The sequence below is a fragment of the Netta rufina genome (genome assembly GCF_964035555.1).
Source record: "Netta rufina genome assembly, chromosome: 6".
NCBI classification, from domain to species: domain Eukaryota; kingdom Metazoa; phylum Chordata; class Aves; order Anseriformes; family Anatidae; genus Netta; species Netta rufina.
In genome coordinates, this window is record NC_140129.1 from 9199819 (window position 1) to 9218264 (window position 18446).

Below are 18446 nucleotides of genomic sequence, written 5' to 3' on the forward strand. Positions count from 1 at the left end.
CCCCTAATGCTGAAAATAATCGCAGGTCAATGTAATTCTCTTTGTTTTGTTTGGAGCATTTGACACTTGGTGGTAAGAGTTGAGGCAAAAGCTCTTTCTGCCCCAGTTCTTCACCTCCCACGCCTGCCTCAGGGTTTATATCTTTCTTTGGTTCACTGCGGGGCTGGCTTTGTGTTTGAAACCAGGGATCTCTTCTGCTGCTCTTTGGTGTCACCGTGCAAGTCCTCTCAGCACGTCACAAAGCATCTAGTAATGCTCACTGAAACAAGACATGCAGAAGCTGGGACTCAACCAGCTGTGCTGTCATTCCACCCTCCTGCTGACCGGACCCAGTGGGGTGTTTCAAAGCCACCAAGAAGCAGCAAGGAGAGCATCTCACCTGAACACTGCTCAGCTCTGAAGAGCGCTGCCTTGTGCCCTGTTCTTGCCTTGCCGGATAATTGAGCGCCTTATGGAGAAAAGGAGCCTAGTTTTTTTTCTGGTAATGGTATTTGTAGAGACATCACTTTCAGCCTGCCCTGGCACCAGGCATTACCAGGTGTGTATCTGCCTGTCTGCATGTGTTCCTTTCAGGCCTCGCTGCCTGTAAGATGTGTCCCATCCTCTTTGCTCCTTCCAGTCCCCTCCTTGCGGTACGAGCTGTTCTGTTCTGCGAGGTCTTGCAAAAACATGTCACAAAGCAGTGTGTGCCCCACACCCAGACAGCTGGACTTGCTTGGGGACAAGCCCTGTGTACCACAACCATGTACCACAACAGCCGTGAGCTCCAGGACCCCATAGGGATGGTGCAGGTGGAGGAACAGGGGGTAGGAAGCCAGCAGGGAGGGTTTCTCTGCTCAAGTCTGCCACAAAATTCATTTGTGCCATGCCTAATACTCGTTATTACAGGAGCAAGGCAATTGATCTGTTAACTCTGCACTTCTCTGCTAAGTAAATATACGTTTACTCAAACTTCTGACTGTATTTCTAAACACTATGAAATATTCCCTGAACATTTTAAATCTGGAATTTTTAAAATCTGATTACTTCCCTTCAGGGGTATATAGCATACCTAGCCCCTTGTAATTTCATATTTTCATATTTTAGATATTAAAAGCTTTGTCTCTTCATGATTAAAAAAAAAAGGATGATGCACAGACATTTGGATTTTAGAAAACTCTGATGTTTAAAGCAGGAAGTGTGGCATTGTTTTTAAATAGTTTTGACTTAATTTGGTTTTGAGGAACCTAAAAACAAAACAAAACAAACCAACCTGTGTGCTTTAGGTCAGACTGGTCCTTAAAAAAAAAGCTCCTCAGGAGAGGCTGCTATTTAAGACTGTACAGTATTTTCTCTTATGTTTTCAGACTTTATCTTTACAAATACGCTGTTTTGTCCACTTGCTTATGAGCATAATTGAAAGAAAAGGAGATTATCTCCTTTAATGTGATTTTGTTTGCTGAATTCTGTGTTCTGCAGTGAATGTGACCCTGCGCATATACAATCTACAGAGCAAACGCTGCTTAGCATGCAAAACTGCGAGCAGCATGGGAGATTTGCCCTTCTTCCTTAGAGGAGAAGTATTAATTTGTATATCCCAAGTTGCAATGGCAGGAATAAGAATTTTTAGAAATTACATCTCCTGGCCCAGGCCCAGCACCACAACTTCCATGTGCCAGGTTTACACTGTGGGTCCCGGGCTCTGGCATAATTCATTTTTCATTTGAATTGCTGTTTTTTAAAGCTGTCATTTTGCAAAATAAACAAAACCAGAATACCAAGATCCATCCAGGCTTTTGAAAATCCGATTTCCCACCTGAATTACAGTCAAACTTGCCTCCATATGTGATATTTCACAAGTAATGATGCTCCAAAGCACATGAGCAAGCAGGCTGCCATCCCTGCACTCCATCCCGTAGCTTCCTCATGCAAGGGTAGTTTCCCAATAAATGGTGAGATGGAAGCAGAAGGCTGCTGGCAGGATGGGTTTGGCTGCATGCAGAGAGGTAAGAGCCCTTCCAACACAAAACGTGTCAGTGCAAAGTTAACTCTTCAGAATGGTTGAAAGGAAATTTATTTTGGAGGAGTAGGTTTAGTTCAGATCAGTGCCTTGCGTTTGGAAGGGGTCTCATCAGGGGCTTCCCAGTTCACATCAAATGGCCAAAGGGAAGCAGGGTGCTTCAAGTGAGGCTGTGAGCATGGCTGCGTAGTGCGCAGCTTTACATGGCACCAAAGTCGGATTTTAAATGATTTTATGCAAAAATGAAAGTTGGGCCAAAAAATGGACAAGCCTCTCTGTTACGAAGATGCAATTAGTCTCTAGTTGAATAAATATCACTGTGAGGAGGTACTTGAATATCAGAATGATTTAATCTGAAAATGATTGAGAATGCAAAGCTGAAATCCATCAGGGAGAGGCATGCAGATTGTTCTATTTTGATATTTCGCTGATTTTTTTGGTGAGGAAATTCTTGAAATAATGGGGTGAAGTTTGTTGAACTGATCATTCTTTTGCCTGAAATACTTTGAAACTGGAAGAAACATTCATACACTTACCAGAACACAGAGTTGGGTGAGCTTCTGCCGATACATTTTATGTATTGTTGATATTTCTTCTTTATGCATTTAGTTTCCCTTAAAAAAAGCCCAAAGACAAAATAGTTGCATATTAAATTGAACTTTTTTTTTTACACATTTCTTTGATAATTTGCTGAAAAAAAATGTATGCAGTTTACTCACACTTAATTTTTCAGACCTGATGTCCTACAATTTCAGCAACAGCTCTGTTGGCACTACCAGGAATTTATGCATTTTTGCAGTCACGCGTCACATCTCTATATTAACGTTATTACAGGGAACACTACCCAGTTTTTGAAAATTAACTCATACTTGAGCGACAGTAAAATCTCTGGACAAGAACGTGGCATACCTCCGGAATTTGATGTGAATATTGCTCTGGGAGCATCTAATCAGGTAATGATGTCACCTAGCTTCAGTTTAGTCATGGTAGCACTCAAAATACCGAGAAAAGCCAGTAATGGCAATTATCATTCATGCCTTCCTCTCACTGCACAGCTCCCAGAATTCAAAGGCACTTCTTTGATGGTTAAAAAGGAAAAACAAAATTGATTATTTTAAACCTCTCTGCAAAAGATATTGCTCTCTTTGCAGTACTGTTTCAAGTGCAATGTCAACTATGGCTAGCAGTAACTCTGCAGGGAGTGCAGTGATCTTGGGTTTCATATGTAAATTTATGCAAAGGGTTTCTGCAAGCCTAGCATGTGTTGTTCTCCTCAAACACCACAAGGCACTTCTTCCTACTTGATGTGGCAAAGGGAAGAGAGATTCCCTCTGTTTCACACAGCAAGGGGAAAGCCTGCAGAGTGCATGTAAACAAGCAAGAGACCCATGATCTGTCATTATTTTTAAAGTTGGTAGAGCTGGAAATTTGGCTGCGACAAAGTTCTGCCACCTTCTTTGATTATTTTCAATGGAGCTACGTCTTTTTAGGACACAGGGGGGTGCTCTTTATGGGTCTCCATATGGTCTGAAAGGATAAAATTAATCTAAAAATAATGGCATTTTGGGATATTCCTCACCTTGTCTCAAAGTTATAACTGAGAAAAAGGGGAAACATGAAAATTTTCTATCGTGATGTCTTTAAGCTTCTTAGTATGCTGTGGCCCACGCACCTGTTGATTTATCAGCAGCGACTCTCATCCACATCCTTCCTCCAGCTCCCCATATATTTGCTTTTCCTCCACTTCTAACAGCAGTAGACTTCTGGTCACAGACCATGCCAAGCAAACACATCTATGAGCCTCTTTTACCCTTCCATGATAGATTTCCCTTCTGCTCCTGAGCCCTGCCTGGCTGTTCCTGTGCGGGGTTGCTGGCATTAACAGTGCTCACCCCTGGGTCAGGGCTTCCCCACGTGCCTCTCTGCTCAGAGGATAAAGGATCCTAGCTAAAGGACAGCCATCTCCTCCTAGGTAGTGGGGTAGGTTCTGATACCGCTCTTTAAGTGGGATGAAGACAGAGCTTGGAGCAGATTCTTGTGGTTTTGAATCTGTAATGTTTTTCTAATAATAGATATTGCATTGCCTGCTTGGTCCGATGCTTGTAGTGCGCGTCGAGATGGATGCGAGAGGGAGGCTGCACTTGCCCCAGGGTGTGCACAGTCAGCCCGCTCTCAAAACCTACACATCAGATCATAACGCTGAGGGATTGTAATAGATCAGTAATCACAGTAAGTTCAGCAAAAATAGCCAAGCACATTCTTACAGCGAGTTGTAGCAATTTTAGCAGTCAACCAGACAGTGCAAAATTAGGAGTTGTTCATTGACATCTGCTAATGAAGTTGGAGGGAACCAACCGTGAAGCTCGCAGGGACGAGGCTCTCTGCATCTATGTCTTGGATTCCCCTCACCTCCAGAAGAGCTCATCTCACCAGCTGATGTCTATTAAAAGCTTTAAAAAAAGCCACAAGAAGGGAGAACCAGACCCTAGTTGCTGGTGCTCTAGATGTTTATCTTCTTTAGTTGCCTTAAGACATGAATGATCTTTGGTTGCTTTGATCGTGATGCAAAGTTGGAACTGCAAAAGGAAAAAGCGAGTAAAAAAGCAGATGGGAAAACTGATGCTGCCTATAAATAAACCTTAATCACCTTTTTCCCCCCACTCTTGGTGAAAATAATTATTAAAGATGTGCCACTGCACTTTCAAAGTGGCAATCCGTGTAGCTCTGTAGTTTTGCCAGGCTAAGTAATCCCATTTCTTTCTCAGAAGATGCTATTTTCATTTGAAACCAGGGTGATTTAAGCCTGATACTTCAAAAATGGGTGGTGATTGATTAGTCATCAGCCTAATAATGGAACACATCTGCATTTTTTTTTTCCCATCTGTATCATATTTTGCATAATTCATTTGGCTTAATTGGACATTAAAGCCTTTTCCTTATTAAAACTGCAGCAGACTCACCCGCCCCTGCTTGGCTTCTCTGGGATTCCTCTGCCCCTGCTCGCTTCTGCTCAGAAAGCCCCGTTCCAGCCTGTGGGATGGGAGGGCTCAGCGTGGGACTCTGTCAGACGTGTGCCCCTTATTTTTTTTTGGAGCAGAGTTCATTTTTGCACTGCAGCAAGGCCTCTTCTATCCATGCTTCACATATGCAGGACTGGCTCCTTTTGCTTAGCTCAAAGATATAACAAGCTCGTTGGGATGGTATCAGGCGCAGCAGGGCCCAACAAGTTCTCAAACCAACAAAGCAAAGTGCTTGTTTGCTCACCGTTCCTCCCAAAATACTCAGGAAAGCCCATGAAACAGCTACTGACCTGCCTTCAGAGTGATACTTGGAGAATACTCCTGGGAGGCGTTTACTGTAGTCTACGTTAGGTAAAAGCACTTGTTGCAGCTCACATCTTACTGATCTGTAGTCATTTCAGGAAGTGAAACTAAATTGTACCTGGCCATTAGTCCCACTTTGTCTCTATTGTCCCAATTGTACCCTGGTGATTACTCTAGGTAATAATATTCACTAGAAAAATGTATATTAAGAAAAAAAAGGATGGAAAAAGGACTTTAAAAATTTCATGGAAATGATATAAATCATTTCTGATCAGCAGATATCATCTTGTGGTTACACATAGATGTTTTACCATGGGTTGTGAGTGCCATATGAGATTGGGGTTCTGCTGTATGAACCCCTTTTGTCAGAGGTCTGCAGCACAAAGCTGGGCACCGAGTGGGCAGGAAGGAGTCAGGAGGTGGAGCTGTGAAGGCAAAGTCCTGCGGAGCCTGGAAGAGAACCAGGCTTTGAATCCAGACTAATTGAATCCTTGTGTAAATTCTTTAATTACTTAGCATGCACACGCACAGAAGTACCAGCTGGATTATGTAGGCTAGGAGGAAACTCCTACCAGTTTTATGAATGGCCCGACATGCTCTTTGATTAGGGAAAGTAGCAGAACTGAGCTTTGGCTGCTACAGTGTAAAACATAGTGTAAATTAAAATCAGTACAATGTAAATCTGCTCTTACACATCTCCTCCTTGGATCTCATTGTCTCCTTCTTTTACATGTCAGAAAATCATCCAGCCCTGCTGGTCCAGCTAGCTGTTCAGTTAAATGTATCATTAAAAAGACATCTAAAAAAGATGTTAGTGCGGCAAGAAGCAAAATGAAGGATGCGAAGAGCAAGGCAGAGGGCTCTGCCGTGAATAACTAAATAATAACTGCAAAAGGATTGAAAAAGCCAGAAGCTCGTGCAAGAATTCAAAGGGATTCCACTTTAAAGCTTTTGAAAATGGCCCCTGGCTGGGGCAAATGAGTTCATTTAGCTGTGACTTAGCCCTTTCTTCTTCTCTGAGTGGCATGTAGCTTCAAATTGTCCTTAAGCTTGATTACATTCCTGGTTTATTTGCTCCTATTGAGAAGCTGTTATCCCACATCTCCAGCTCACTTGATTTAGAGAAGGTATGTGATAGAGATGGCATCGAGAAGTGACATGTAATAGCCGGCTCATTAACAAAATCCTGGCGGTATGCTTTTAGTGCAGCAGCTGCCTAGGTAGCAACAGTAATTGATGCATTCGTTAATAAGCTTGTGGGCAGAGTATGCTGAGGCTGATAAAATACCTGTTGGCATGTGCTTTGTGTTACCACCAGAGCCCCGCGCTTTCTTAACTCTTTGCAGATGAGCTCTGCTGCCTTTTCATGCGGGTCATGCAAAATGTGCTGCTGAACGTTGCGTTTTATGCACAGTGTGTTTATACCAGGCATCTGGGAGGAAAACGATGGAAAGTCTGCAGACTTCCGACAGCAAGAGCTGGTTGATCATGCTACTAGGATGGATCACAAACCCCTGGGAGCAGGACCATCTTCTCCAGATGGCTGCCAAGCCATGTTTCTCTGTTCAAGTGGTGTCTGCAAGGATCATGGGGGCTAGTTCCATCTGGCGTGTCCACAAATTGCCTCCCCCCAAAAAAAAAAAAAAAACAGATTAGGGTGGTTCAAGGTACCTATGACAGGTTTGATCTGGAGTAAAAATCAGGAGACAATAAACATGGCAGAGAATAGGATCACAAGATTGAAAGAGGATGGGTCTTCTCTTGTGGTTGCCAGCTCCTGTGGCAGAAATTAATTCTCAGAAGGAAGACCCAGTAGTAAAAGGTTGTTTGCCTCGTAATGAGGCAGCTAGTAATGATCTCTCATTCAAAGTCAGTGGGAAAGCCAAGGTCAGCTCTACCATTTGGGGACTGTCTCTGATCAATATTCGCAGTTTTTTTTTCAGTGAAGCATTCTTGGTGCTGTTAGGATCTATTAGCTGGATCATGCTAACACTTGAGAGAGAAATGTATCCAAAATCCATTGACACGAATGCCGCTGACGTAAGGAGGAGTCGCAGAGCACCCACTGGGGGGTCTGCTGTACCTGTGCTGCCTGGGTTTGTGCAGTCGTGTCCAGATGGGCCCTCAGCTGAGCTCACTTGGAGCTGCTAAGCTACCAAAGCTGCAGCTAAAGAGCATTTGTGGCAGTGAACTAGGTATGTCTGACATCTCCAAAACAAGTCTGAAAACATATTCTAAAACCAAAATATATGTGTAATGGTGTTATTTATCAAATTGCCTGTTTTGAAAAAGGGTGGGGATGAGAGAAGGAAGAAACCAAGCTGCTCAGCCCAGAAAATAGAGTCTGAGAGAGTCTGTGAAATGCGTCAGGGACGGGGAAGCATCCATGGTGATGCTTTTTATTTTTCTGACTCAAAATTTGCTTTGTTGAGATCCAATTCAAACCCTGCTGTAATTCAGAGTGTATCTGTTGCTTTTGTTTGTTTTGTTTCCTGCTCGGCCTGCTTGACCTTGTCATTTGTATAGGCTGAGTGGGTGAAATGAAAGCGAATTAAGCAGGTCCAGCTGAACAGACAGTTAAACAAATAGGTTCTCCATAACATGGTGTTGGTTTGGTCACCGAGCTTTCCTGCAAAACAGCGAGTGCTGAGAGCTTATTCATCGCCAGCTGAATGAATTCTCCAAGCAATGATTGCTTTGTTTCTGTGTATTACTCTCTATTAGTCTCTGTAACAAGCTAGAATGGAGTTTAGACAATTTAGGTCTCCTCCAAATGGACCTAAAGATTTCATTAAACTTACACCGTGATAGTATTTTGTCGGCCATTACTTTCTGCTTGAGAAGGCAGTGGATATTTTCAGATCTTAATTCCCGTATTTGCTAGATGACCCCACACATTTTCTTGCATGCATTATTTACATGAAAGAAATAAAAATTAACTGAATACAAAAAAAGTCACAGATGCAGCACTTTGCTGGTGTTTCACCTGATTCTCAGTTCTGTATCATTGCGATTCTCCTTCAAAACAATATCTGTTAATCTATTCTCACACCGTTGCACAAATGGGAAAAAACTTTGATGACTCTGAACATACACCAGTTGAGCTGGTTTGGGGATTTGGTATTTTAAATCTTTATATTGGAGGTTTAAATAAAATGTAGATCTTTTTATATGGGTAGCTAGAGGTTTCTTTCTGTTATGGTTAGGAATTAGCCAACCAAAAAGACGTTTGGGCGTCCTTTACCCAACCTTCTTTGATTTTTGCATTTGTTCCTATGCTGCATAATCAAAGTTTTTCTGTCACTTTTTTTTTTTTTTTTTTTTTTTAATTTTCATTTTTTAATCATTATTGAGGAGCAGCATGGGGAGTGTTTTCTTCAGAAGTCCTATAGCAGTGTTGGTATTTAAGTCAATGTAGTGCTCAAGAGATCGTGATAACCTAACAAATAATAACTTACATTTATTTAAATACATACAGTCACTATATCTAGCATCCACGGGTATCCAGCCCTGTTTCACATGCTTTCTTCTTTTCAAAAATACAAGAGTGATGCCTTGGTTTTGTCTCCACCATCACCAGGGTGATATGATCGCTTCCTGTGACTCCCGCGGTGTGCTGAAGCTCTGGGACATTCGGCAGTCAGTCCCCATCATGTCCGTGGATGCTGGCCCCCGTCCTGCCAACCAAGCTGCCTTTGATTACTCTGGTAGGAACCTTTACCAACTATTTTTTTATGTAAGACATTTTACTTTGAAATCTACAGTTCTGGAGCCAGATAGCATGTGTGACACAACACAGATGTGTTCATTCAAAAGACAAGATGCCCAACAGTACCAACTGGCGGTCGATGCACGTGTTTTCTGGACAGGATCGGCAGTTTGGCCTAATGTTCTGTTTATAGAAAAGGCAAAATGTGCAATAAAAAGAAGTGCAATTGCAAAATTATTACATAAAACACAAATTCTCACCGAAAACTTAGCAAGATTTCCTCTGTTCTAGTCACATGTATTCTCCAGTACTGTCTGTTCTTTTTATTTGCTAATTCTACAGTTGCATTTCATAACCACCTTACTAAGTCCTCTTATAATTGCCTCAGAACTTGATTGTGTTGACAGGAGTGCTTACTGTGCACAAAGTATTGAAATAACCAGTTATTTTTCATCATCAACCTTGTATTACTGTGTCAGCAGTACTCTGAATGAAGGTGCATTTTCGTTTAAAGAGGGGCTGTTGTAAAATATATTTTTTTGTTGTTTAAAAATATTATTAATCCTCAATTCCAAAGCACGGACAGGCATTTACATTGCAGCATGGGATTTGATCTTCACTCAGAAAGTCATTCTTACTCAAAGGTAGGATAATATGATATGACATGATATAATGGTATAGAATGTAATATATTATTTTTTTTTTATTGGAAAAAATGCATGCATTTGTGTTTTATGCATAAAATGTTTCACTAGAGAAAAATAAGAGAGAAAATAGAAAAATAAGGAATCATTTAAACAGAAACAATAGCACGTTTTGTCATAATGACCCACATAGTGTTGAATCCATAATACAAATAATCTCTTGGCAGAGAACTTTGCCATCAAACTCTAGTCTTTCTGTAGTGTTTTCACAGATCTCTCTGCTGTACTGTTAAATAGGGTATTTTCATTTCCAGGGGATAAAATACATTGACACTGTCCATTTTTGACCACTTCCCAAAGACAAATTTAACGACTATTCTATTTATGTGTGTAATTTGGAACAAGAGCTCATTTTTTCTTGGTTAGGACTTGAGGCAGTTCTGCATTTCTGGAGTAGAATATTGGGTTATTTGCAAAGGAATCACATCCCTGCAGAGCGCAGGAGCAATATTTCTAGCCAGATGGGAGGTTTCCAGTGGAAAGGTTATCGGCCTCAGGCAATCTAAATGGGCAAATTTTTCCAACGTCTGGATAAAATCCAAAATTTTCTCTGCAGGAGTAAGCACACATCAGAGAGATCCAATTGATATGGATGATCAGAACGAGGCATAACATAACGGGACGCAGTCGCACCTACTAAAGATACGAAAGTACCTGGGGAAGAGAGAGAGGACTTCACAGCTTGTGGGGTTTGAGCAGAGCCCCTGTTTGCCCTAGCTGGGGGCTTGGGGAAAGGCACCCTGGGCAAGCTGCACAGGCAGCGCCTGTCAGAGTATGTAGGTACCTTGCAGAGGTACAAGCACACAGCTACTTGTTCGTTACGGAGCAGTTTTTAATTTGCTGGGCGAGTGTTGTGGCTGGCAGCAATGCATTTTCTGTGCTGCATCTGAGTGTAACGGTGCAGTGGTTCCAGCAAACCTGGGTGCAGCCAGTTCGGTTCCTGTAAGCAGGGCAGCATGGGACCCAGGCAGAGCTCCTGAGTACGTGAATGCTTAACTCATGCTGATACCATTTTGGCATTATTTTGTTTATTTTTTTCCTTCTACGCATGCTAGCTAAACCAAAGTAAGCCTGAGTGATCCAAAGGTGGCCCTTGATGCATCAGTGGGAGTGGCTGCATGACGTGGTCCTCTGCAACAGCAGAGGGCTAGACAAATGACCCAGCAGTTCCTGCATTGTTTGTCTAAACAGTAATTATTTTTTTAACAATGTGTTGATCAGTATGTGGATTTGCTCAAACTATTCACTCAGTCATTTGAACGGGGTTAGCTAAAAATAGGAACTGTATTGAAATAAGTCAAACAGCCAGAATATTCCAAAAAGAAAAACCACCCAAACGGGGCTGGGAGATGGTGTCCCATGCTCACCTAGCAGCCTGATGGGCATTGGCACACCTGTCTCATCTGGGACCTCTGTCTGGGGAGAAGCTTGGGTGGGTTTTTCTGGCCTTATCGAAGTGTGGCTTAATTTCTGGCTGTGTCCCTCGGTTTCTCCTGGTGATGATATACCACCTCGTGTAAAATACTTGACTGCATTAGTAGTCATACACACAGGAAACAAATTGTTCAGCTTCCTGCAGGTGGATTTAATTACTAGATTAGAGAGCCATGGTTGAACAGTTACTTTTTTTTTTGTTTTGTTTTGTTTTGTTTTGTTTTCTGCCTGGTAATTATTTAAATTATAGCTAATAATGATAGATAGAGGGGTTTTATGAAAAGTTTGGCGGTATCAGCAAATGAGATTGAGGTCAGAGATAGTAAGGCCCCAACTAATCAAATACCTTATTTGGTTTTCCTTTGTCTTGTTTTTAATTAATTATAATTGCAGATGTAATGTAGTCAGAAACATCTTACCTTTTATCTTAAGTGGTGATATCTGCTCGCAGTGTGAGATGTGCTGGATGGGATTTGCTTCACAAAGAGCTAGCACCAAGAATGAGTTTGACAATTATTGGGATTCACCTGGTGGCCTTATGGCAGATGGGTTTTGCTGACTCTCCTGGTCTGAACGCTATTCATGGGTAAAACATTTGACCATGAAGCTATTTTCTTCTTTCTCAGAGCCTCACTCAGATCTTAAATAAGTTAATGAAAAGGAGTTGGGTATCTTTCTGCTTTAGATAATGTCTGGTCTGCTTCCTCGTGCCTTAGCTTTCCTTTCGCTCAGCTGGCAGGTGGACTCTTCTCTGTGGTCCACTTGTGGATGGGGAGAAATTAATTACATGATTGATTGATCACTATTGCATTTCATTAATCTTTATGAAACTATCTCATGGTCTTGGAACGAGACATGGTGCTGGAGCTGGTGGGACTCAGCCCCCTGCAGGCACTGATGGTCAGTCAATATTGTCCTTGTTGTCAAAACCACCAAGGAGCACGGCCCTTGAATTCTGTGTGCGGACCTCAGAGAGGGCACCAGTTGTGCTTACTTTCAGGGTGGACCAAAGCATGAGTAACTGTTGATCGTTTTTTTTTGCTTTCTTTTCATTGAATTCAGTTTTATTTTTTTCACATGCAAGTCACCCAGCATCCGCACATGCATATTTTCTTCTGCAGCATTCACAAATCCCTTACTCCTATCTTGTCACCAAGCTTAGACGTTCCCAGTTGCTGTTCAGAAAATGTACTTAATACAATTAATCACAACACAGCCTTGAATAGTATGGAAGAGGTAGGGAAGCTGTAGAGGATTCTGGTTTACTTGTTGACATACTTAATATTATTATCATTATGTATTAAAACAAGCCAAGCAACTTTCCTTAAAACAGTAGTCCAAAATCAACAGCCTAGGAAGAGCCTAGTGCTGCATTTTGAGATCTGCAGGTACAACGAGAGTATATCAAAAGAATGCAAAGTTTGCAAATTAGTGTGAAAGTGAAGAAATGCGAGAGTTGACATCACCTTGAGATACATGCGGTTTATTTTGGGAGATAGGAGTTTGGGGGACGCAAAAGACACATGGTGCTAGGAAGTAGCTACGGAGCAAATGGTACCACATTCAGCCATGGTGAGGTTAGGGTAGCTGCTCTGCGTTGCTATCTAAAAGCTGGCTTAATTTGCTTAATTACACCATCACATGACATTACACAGGACTGTTAATAGGAGTTGGCCATTAGCCCAGCGGGTGACAGGATCGTTTGCTGTTCAGCCTTGAATTGTTTTTGGTGTTAAATAGTGATCTATGAATTTGTGTCTCCATAGCATCCACCCTTTACTGAATGCAGAATTGTGCTTGGCAGGCTTGCTGGGATGTCAGTGCTGCAGCACCTTCAATATTTGCACTAGACATTATTTGGGCTAGTCCTGATACTATTAAAGCCACAGGTGATCCACACAGGCCTCACAGGGGATGAAGGCAGAGAAATTAAACCTTAGATTGTCAGAATTTCTGCTGGTACTGGGTCTTCAGTCGAAGTCCCAGAATTACAGTTTTAAGCTGCCTTATCTGGCAGCAGTTTGGGTGCTCAGAACAGAGCTGGCAGAAATAACCCCTGTAAATGGAGGAGAAAGATTCAGAAGCAGAAGTTGCATTTGTTTAAATTTGCATGTGCCTAGTGGAGTATATATCCTATTTCTTAAACGTAAGTAATACTGATTTATTATATGGCAGTCTTATTTAGTTAGGAGTTTGATCTTGCAGTGAGTGAGGTGCCCACTCAATTTTCTCTTTGATTCCCTCAATTTCAGGTGGGAGATTGGCTGCAAAGACAAGCAGGTATTGAGGCGCCAGGTGCTGATCTTCTCCTTCTTTCCCCTTTTCCTTCACTTTTTTGGTTAATTCATATCACTCAAGTGGTGCTGAGTACATAAAGCTTAATCTTGACAGGCTGAAGGATTTGTCTAGGACTGAAGAAGCTCTCCCTTGCTGGGAAGCTGCAGGGTGGATTTTGCCATTTGCTGGTGGATACGAGGAGAGCTGGGGACACCCCATGCCTCTTAGTCTCCAGAGTGGTCTGTGTCGACCAGAGATGAGCCCAGATATCAGCAGAGCTGGGGCAGGATGGGGTCTTGACTCTCCATCTCACTTTTTTTGCATTTTCTGAACCTTGTTTTTCTATATTTGTCGCCCTCTTGCTTATAGTTAAAGTCACGCTTGATGGGAAAAAAATCCTCTAGTGCAGAATTTACCACAGTAATCTTTTTAGCAGCAATCTGATTTTGTCCATATAGTGCAATTATGTGCTGACATTAATGTGTGTTTTTCCCTATGACCCCCATTTCTTACTAAAAAGCTTTTTTCATTACAACACTTTATTGCTGTGTGTTCTTTAATCTCCAAGGCAGATTACTTGATAACATCAATTGATTCCTTAGGGTGCTTTTTCCCTTGTGGTTCAGTGCCTGAGTCCCTACCTCATTTTGAGTATATATGAGCTGTTGCAGGCAAAGCAGTCTCAACTTGGGAAATTTTTACTTAATTTAAGTTATTGCCAATTAACAGAAACTTCTGATCACTCATTCGGGTATTGAGACAAAAGAAAACATGAAGAATGAAGCGAGCACTGATGTAAATGCTTCTCCTCCCCCTTTTGCAGCCTGATTTTAAGCCAAGCATCTCATGCCCCTCTGTGCCCAGTCTCCACCTGCCTCGTTTGAGCCACGGGCAGTGCTCCACTGTCCCAGCTCCTCCGCTGCAGCAGCAGGCGATGCAGGAGGCTGGGGCTGTGTGTGTGATGGCTTCTGCCTGCTGCAAATTTGGCCTCCAAGCTGCTTTGCCTCTGCTGCTCCCTGCTGCTACTACTCCAGCGCAGGTCACCCGCAGGCTGCAGTCCTTTTGGGTGTCCCTGTGCTGGTGAGGGTTGCTGCAGGCATAATCCTTCAGAGGCTGCGTGTCTACTGGTAACACACCCGTGTATGGCCTGATGAGGTGCTCCTGTGTGAGGTATCTGGGAGTCAGCACTTGGCACCCATGGACGAAGTGATGGGGCGCTCATGCACGAACTAAGTGGGTGCTGCTGCACACATTTGTTGGGTGCATGGACTGATCGGGCAGGCATCATGAGTGTAGTTAACCCTGCAAGTCTATGCTGGGATGCAAAGAGCTCAACGTAGATTGAAATAGCTGCAGGTGTAATTGTTGGGACTTGTCCTGGCTTTTCCAGACGGGGCTCGGGCAGCTCCTGATTCTGCTCGTTAATCACTTTGGATGTGCTGTAGCTCCACCTAGGAGGGCAGCAGGGTTACCAAGCCATGTTTCAGATCACATCTTTCCAATCCCTTAGAGCACTGAGACTAGTTCCTCTATTTTGCTTCTTTTCTTTTAATTCTCCTCCTTGTCTCCCTTCACCGTGCTGCTCTCCCACTGTTCTTTGCGTTGCACTTAGCGCTTGGCGTGATGTGTGGAATTTACCTGCTTTGCTTCACATGCAAGCTTTTCATGGGTCTATTTGAAGAGCATAAGCTGTACTCTTGCAGGACACTCATTTCCTCCCCTTTCTCCCGTCACGAATGGTTTTTATGCCTGCCCCATCAGAACCCTGTCTTTGCTGAGGGTTTGAACAATCGTAGGGGTTTGCACTGGAGTCCAGGAGTGCCTTTGTCCAGGAGGGCCACCTTCAGCACAGCAAGGTCTGTGTGTTTTCACTGCAGCCTCACACACCCTCTTCCATGCAAACTAAGGATTCTCCTGTTCTCTTTCCACTAACTATAGTTAATCCACATGCCTAAGAGTTTTGCCTGATGGGTACAGATGCAGCCACCCTCATCTTAGCTCTCCATTCTTCATTTGGTGATCAACATTTTTGGTTTCTTTGGCTTCAGATCCTCTCCAAGTGCTGTTGTGTCAGTTCTCCGCACCCAAGTGCTGGTCTCATGCATGCCCTCTCAGCTCTTCATCTCTGCAGAAGCTGGGCCAAGCAGCAATCAGCCAGAAAAAGTTCTTCCTCCTTCCTTCCAGAATGGGATAAGGCAAACAGCAGCAGATTTTCAAAACCTGTCCCTCAGAGGGAAACGGTGGGGGGCTGATTCACCTCAGCCACGCTAAGACAGAGCCTTTGTGCTTTGTCCTTCACGCTGAAATCCCTGCTTTGGTGGAGCTGTGCAACAAGCAAGTGCCGTTGCCCCAGCTGCGTGCTGGTAGGCAGCGCACCAGTATTGATGTTTTGTCCCTAGGTAGCCTGCCCAGCCGGCGTGCTTGAACTGACGAATCCATTAGTGGGCTCCCTGGAGAAATTGCCGTGTGGACTGAGTTGGTTTACACAACCCATGCCCTATTTTCTTGTCCCCATCACGCTGCCTGGCCGTGGAAGTCAGATCAGCAACACGTCTGTCTTTCTCCGAGGAGTGCTTAGGACATCTGGTGACCATCCTTAATTATTCCTACGGCCAGTGTGGGACTAAAAGGATGTGCTGTAAGACTGTGTTATTCAGCCATAATTCCTTGTCTCGTAATTCTCGCTTTTCCCCTCAGTGCTGCTGTATTTCATTCCTCTCTTGCTCTCCGCATTTGTTTTCCTGACCGTAAAATTATCTAATTTGAAGGCGGTGGGTACTACGGAGCTTACGTAAGCGCGAGCTGACTGACGGATCATTTGGTCTCCTTGTACCACGGGGTGGGAAGCTATCACTTCTCTGATTTCTGGCTGGTGCGCTTTTACAGAAGGGAAAAAAGTTGGCAATGAATTTCTCCCCTTTGTTGCTCAGGAGAAGAGTTGTGCCACACCGTATTTCTGTTGTGTCACGGCCATTTTTCAATACGAGCAAGCTCCCCAATATTTAAATATGTTAGACAGAAAAGAAAAGGGATTCTTAAAATATATGACTTCATTGTTGGTGCAGACATAATTTAAAATGTATGAAATATTTGTCCTTTGGAAGGGGAGGGGAGGTGGCTCAGAACCCCCCTTTTTACATTTTCGCTGGCGTTGCAGAGCACTGTTTTGTCTTTGCTGTGTTTTCTTTGCTGAGCTAATGAGGGTGGGGACTGTGTAGGACTGCAGGCAATTGCTTTGAGCTCTGAGCACTTTGGAGAGATTAGCCCCATTGATATTCCCTTCATTTTTGTTCGAGAGGAATGCATCCTTCCCCAGAGTGCAAGAAGATGGACAGCTATTTAATAGAGCCAGCCTTTTTCGAGTAGATACTTTAGTACTAAATATTCCCTTCTCACTTGCCTGCATATGCCCAGCAGAAAAACAATGTTCTGGATGCCAGGGTTGTGCCTCATTATAGCAATATATTGACCTGTTAGGGTTTTTTTGAGGACCCCAGGTTGAACGGATTATTATTTGACTGGTTAAATGTTATTCTTCAAGGAGGAACAACAGTTTCAGCTGTTCAGGCAGTCAGCCAAAACATGGTGATGAGCAAATTGTTTGTTCCAAAAGTAAATGAAGGGAATGTCCACATGATTTTTGCCATCCTTGTATTAAACTAACAGAAGCTGAAAGTAATTGGAGGTTTATGCATCCCAAGTGAGACGTAGCTGATCAAAATTTTGATTCTCCAGCAGCTCTCCACAAACTGAATTAAAATGGTTTTCAACAGGTTGTTTTTTTTTTTTTTTTCTAATCCCACTTAAACTAAGCACAAGTCTTAAAATATGAATGTATTCAGCATCTCATTTCTAGCATTTACTGCTTCTGTGACTTTATTAGGTCCATGTGTTCTCTTTTATATTTATTGTTTATATTACTTCCAGCTTACAGAGTGCTACAGTTAGCAAATTCCCACTTTGAATGTATTTACAGTGATTGAATGAGAACTCACTTCTTTCACTCAGACTGCACAGCTCCATCTCCAGCCTGGCTTAGATACAAGAGCTTCATCTCCTGATTAGCTTATTCCTGCAGACAGTCAGAGCGAGGGCTCCTGAAGGTCATTACAGCCTCACAGGTATCCAGGTCTTGTGTTTTGAGTGAAGCATCTGTATTATATGTAAAGAAATGAATCAATACTGCATTCATCATTCATATCCAGTAATAAAAAGAAGGGATTTTTGAAGTAAGATACTATTGATCTAGTATTTGGGTGTGCTTTCTATATTTTCAATATGCAAGGTACAACAGCCATGACATTCTTTGCCAAGGACTGAATGGGTCTGGTAATCTGTAAGGGGGCAGCCATTTGCATCTTCATCACTGTTGAAATTTAGTATATTTTTGTCACTAACCGAGAGTCATTAGTTAGCTGGTAGCTTTGTGGATCGATCCAGCATTATGCAGTGAGGGTAGTGCATACGCTTATAGGAAGAAGAAATTGGGTGATTTGACTTAAGGGAAGCAAGTACTTGGGTAGAAGCTGGTAGTCCATTCAGTTTGGATACTTTGGAGAAGAAAAAAAAAAAAAAAAAAAGAAAAGAAAAATGTATTGTGACAACCTAAGTATCTTGTTTCAAGCTCAAGGGTAATTTAGGTAGTTTGGTCAATTTGCGTGCCATTCCCATCCTTTCAGGAAGCAAATTTCATATTTGCCTCTAGAAAGTTTTGAAGCTAAATGTCAGATGTTTTCATATAAAATGATCTTTAAACAATCTGCAACAATCTGTTAGCAATATCTAGCTTTCCACTTCTGTTTTGGTAAAAACTCCCAGCCTAGGTTGAATTTGAATAGCATACTTTTAGCAACATAGAAACTACATTTTTATCAAGCTTGATATTTTTTCAATATACCTTTTAAACTGAGCTCTAAAGGAGAATTATTCACCTCTCATTTAGTAAACAAGTAACCCATTGTGGATACCAGTGTAGTAATTAACACTAAATTTTTTGATTC

General features: G+C 42.5%; 1 protein-coding gene across 1 annotated transcript in view; it reads left to right on the top strand.

Moving 5' to 3' along the window:
- SPAG16 (sperm associated antigen 16) overlaps nucleotides 1-18446 on the top strand; it is a gene marked incomplete at both ends in the record, with an annotated part of 378554 nt that overhangs the window by 274065 nt on the left and 86043 nt on the right. Inside the window, one exon of the mRNA XM_084289402.1 lies at nucleotides 8903-9029. Coding sequence (XP_084145528.1) covers nucleotides 8903-9029 — 127 coding nt within the window. The remainder of the gene's footprint in view (nucleotides 1-8902; nucleotides 9030-18446) is intronic.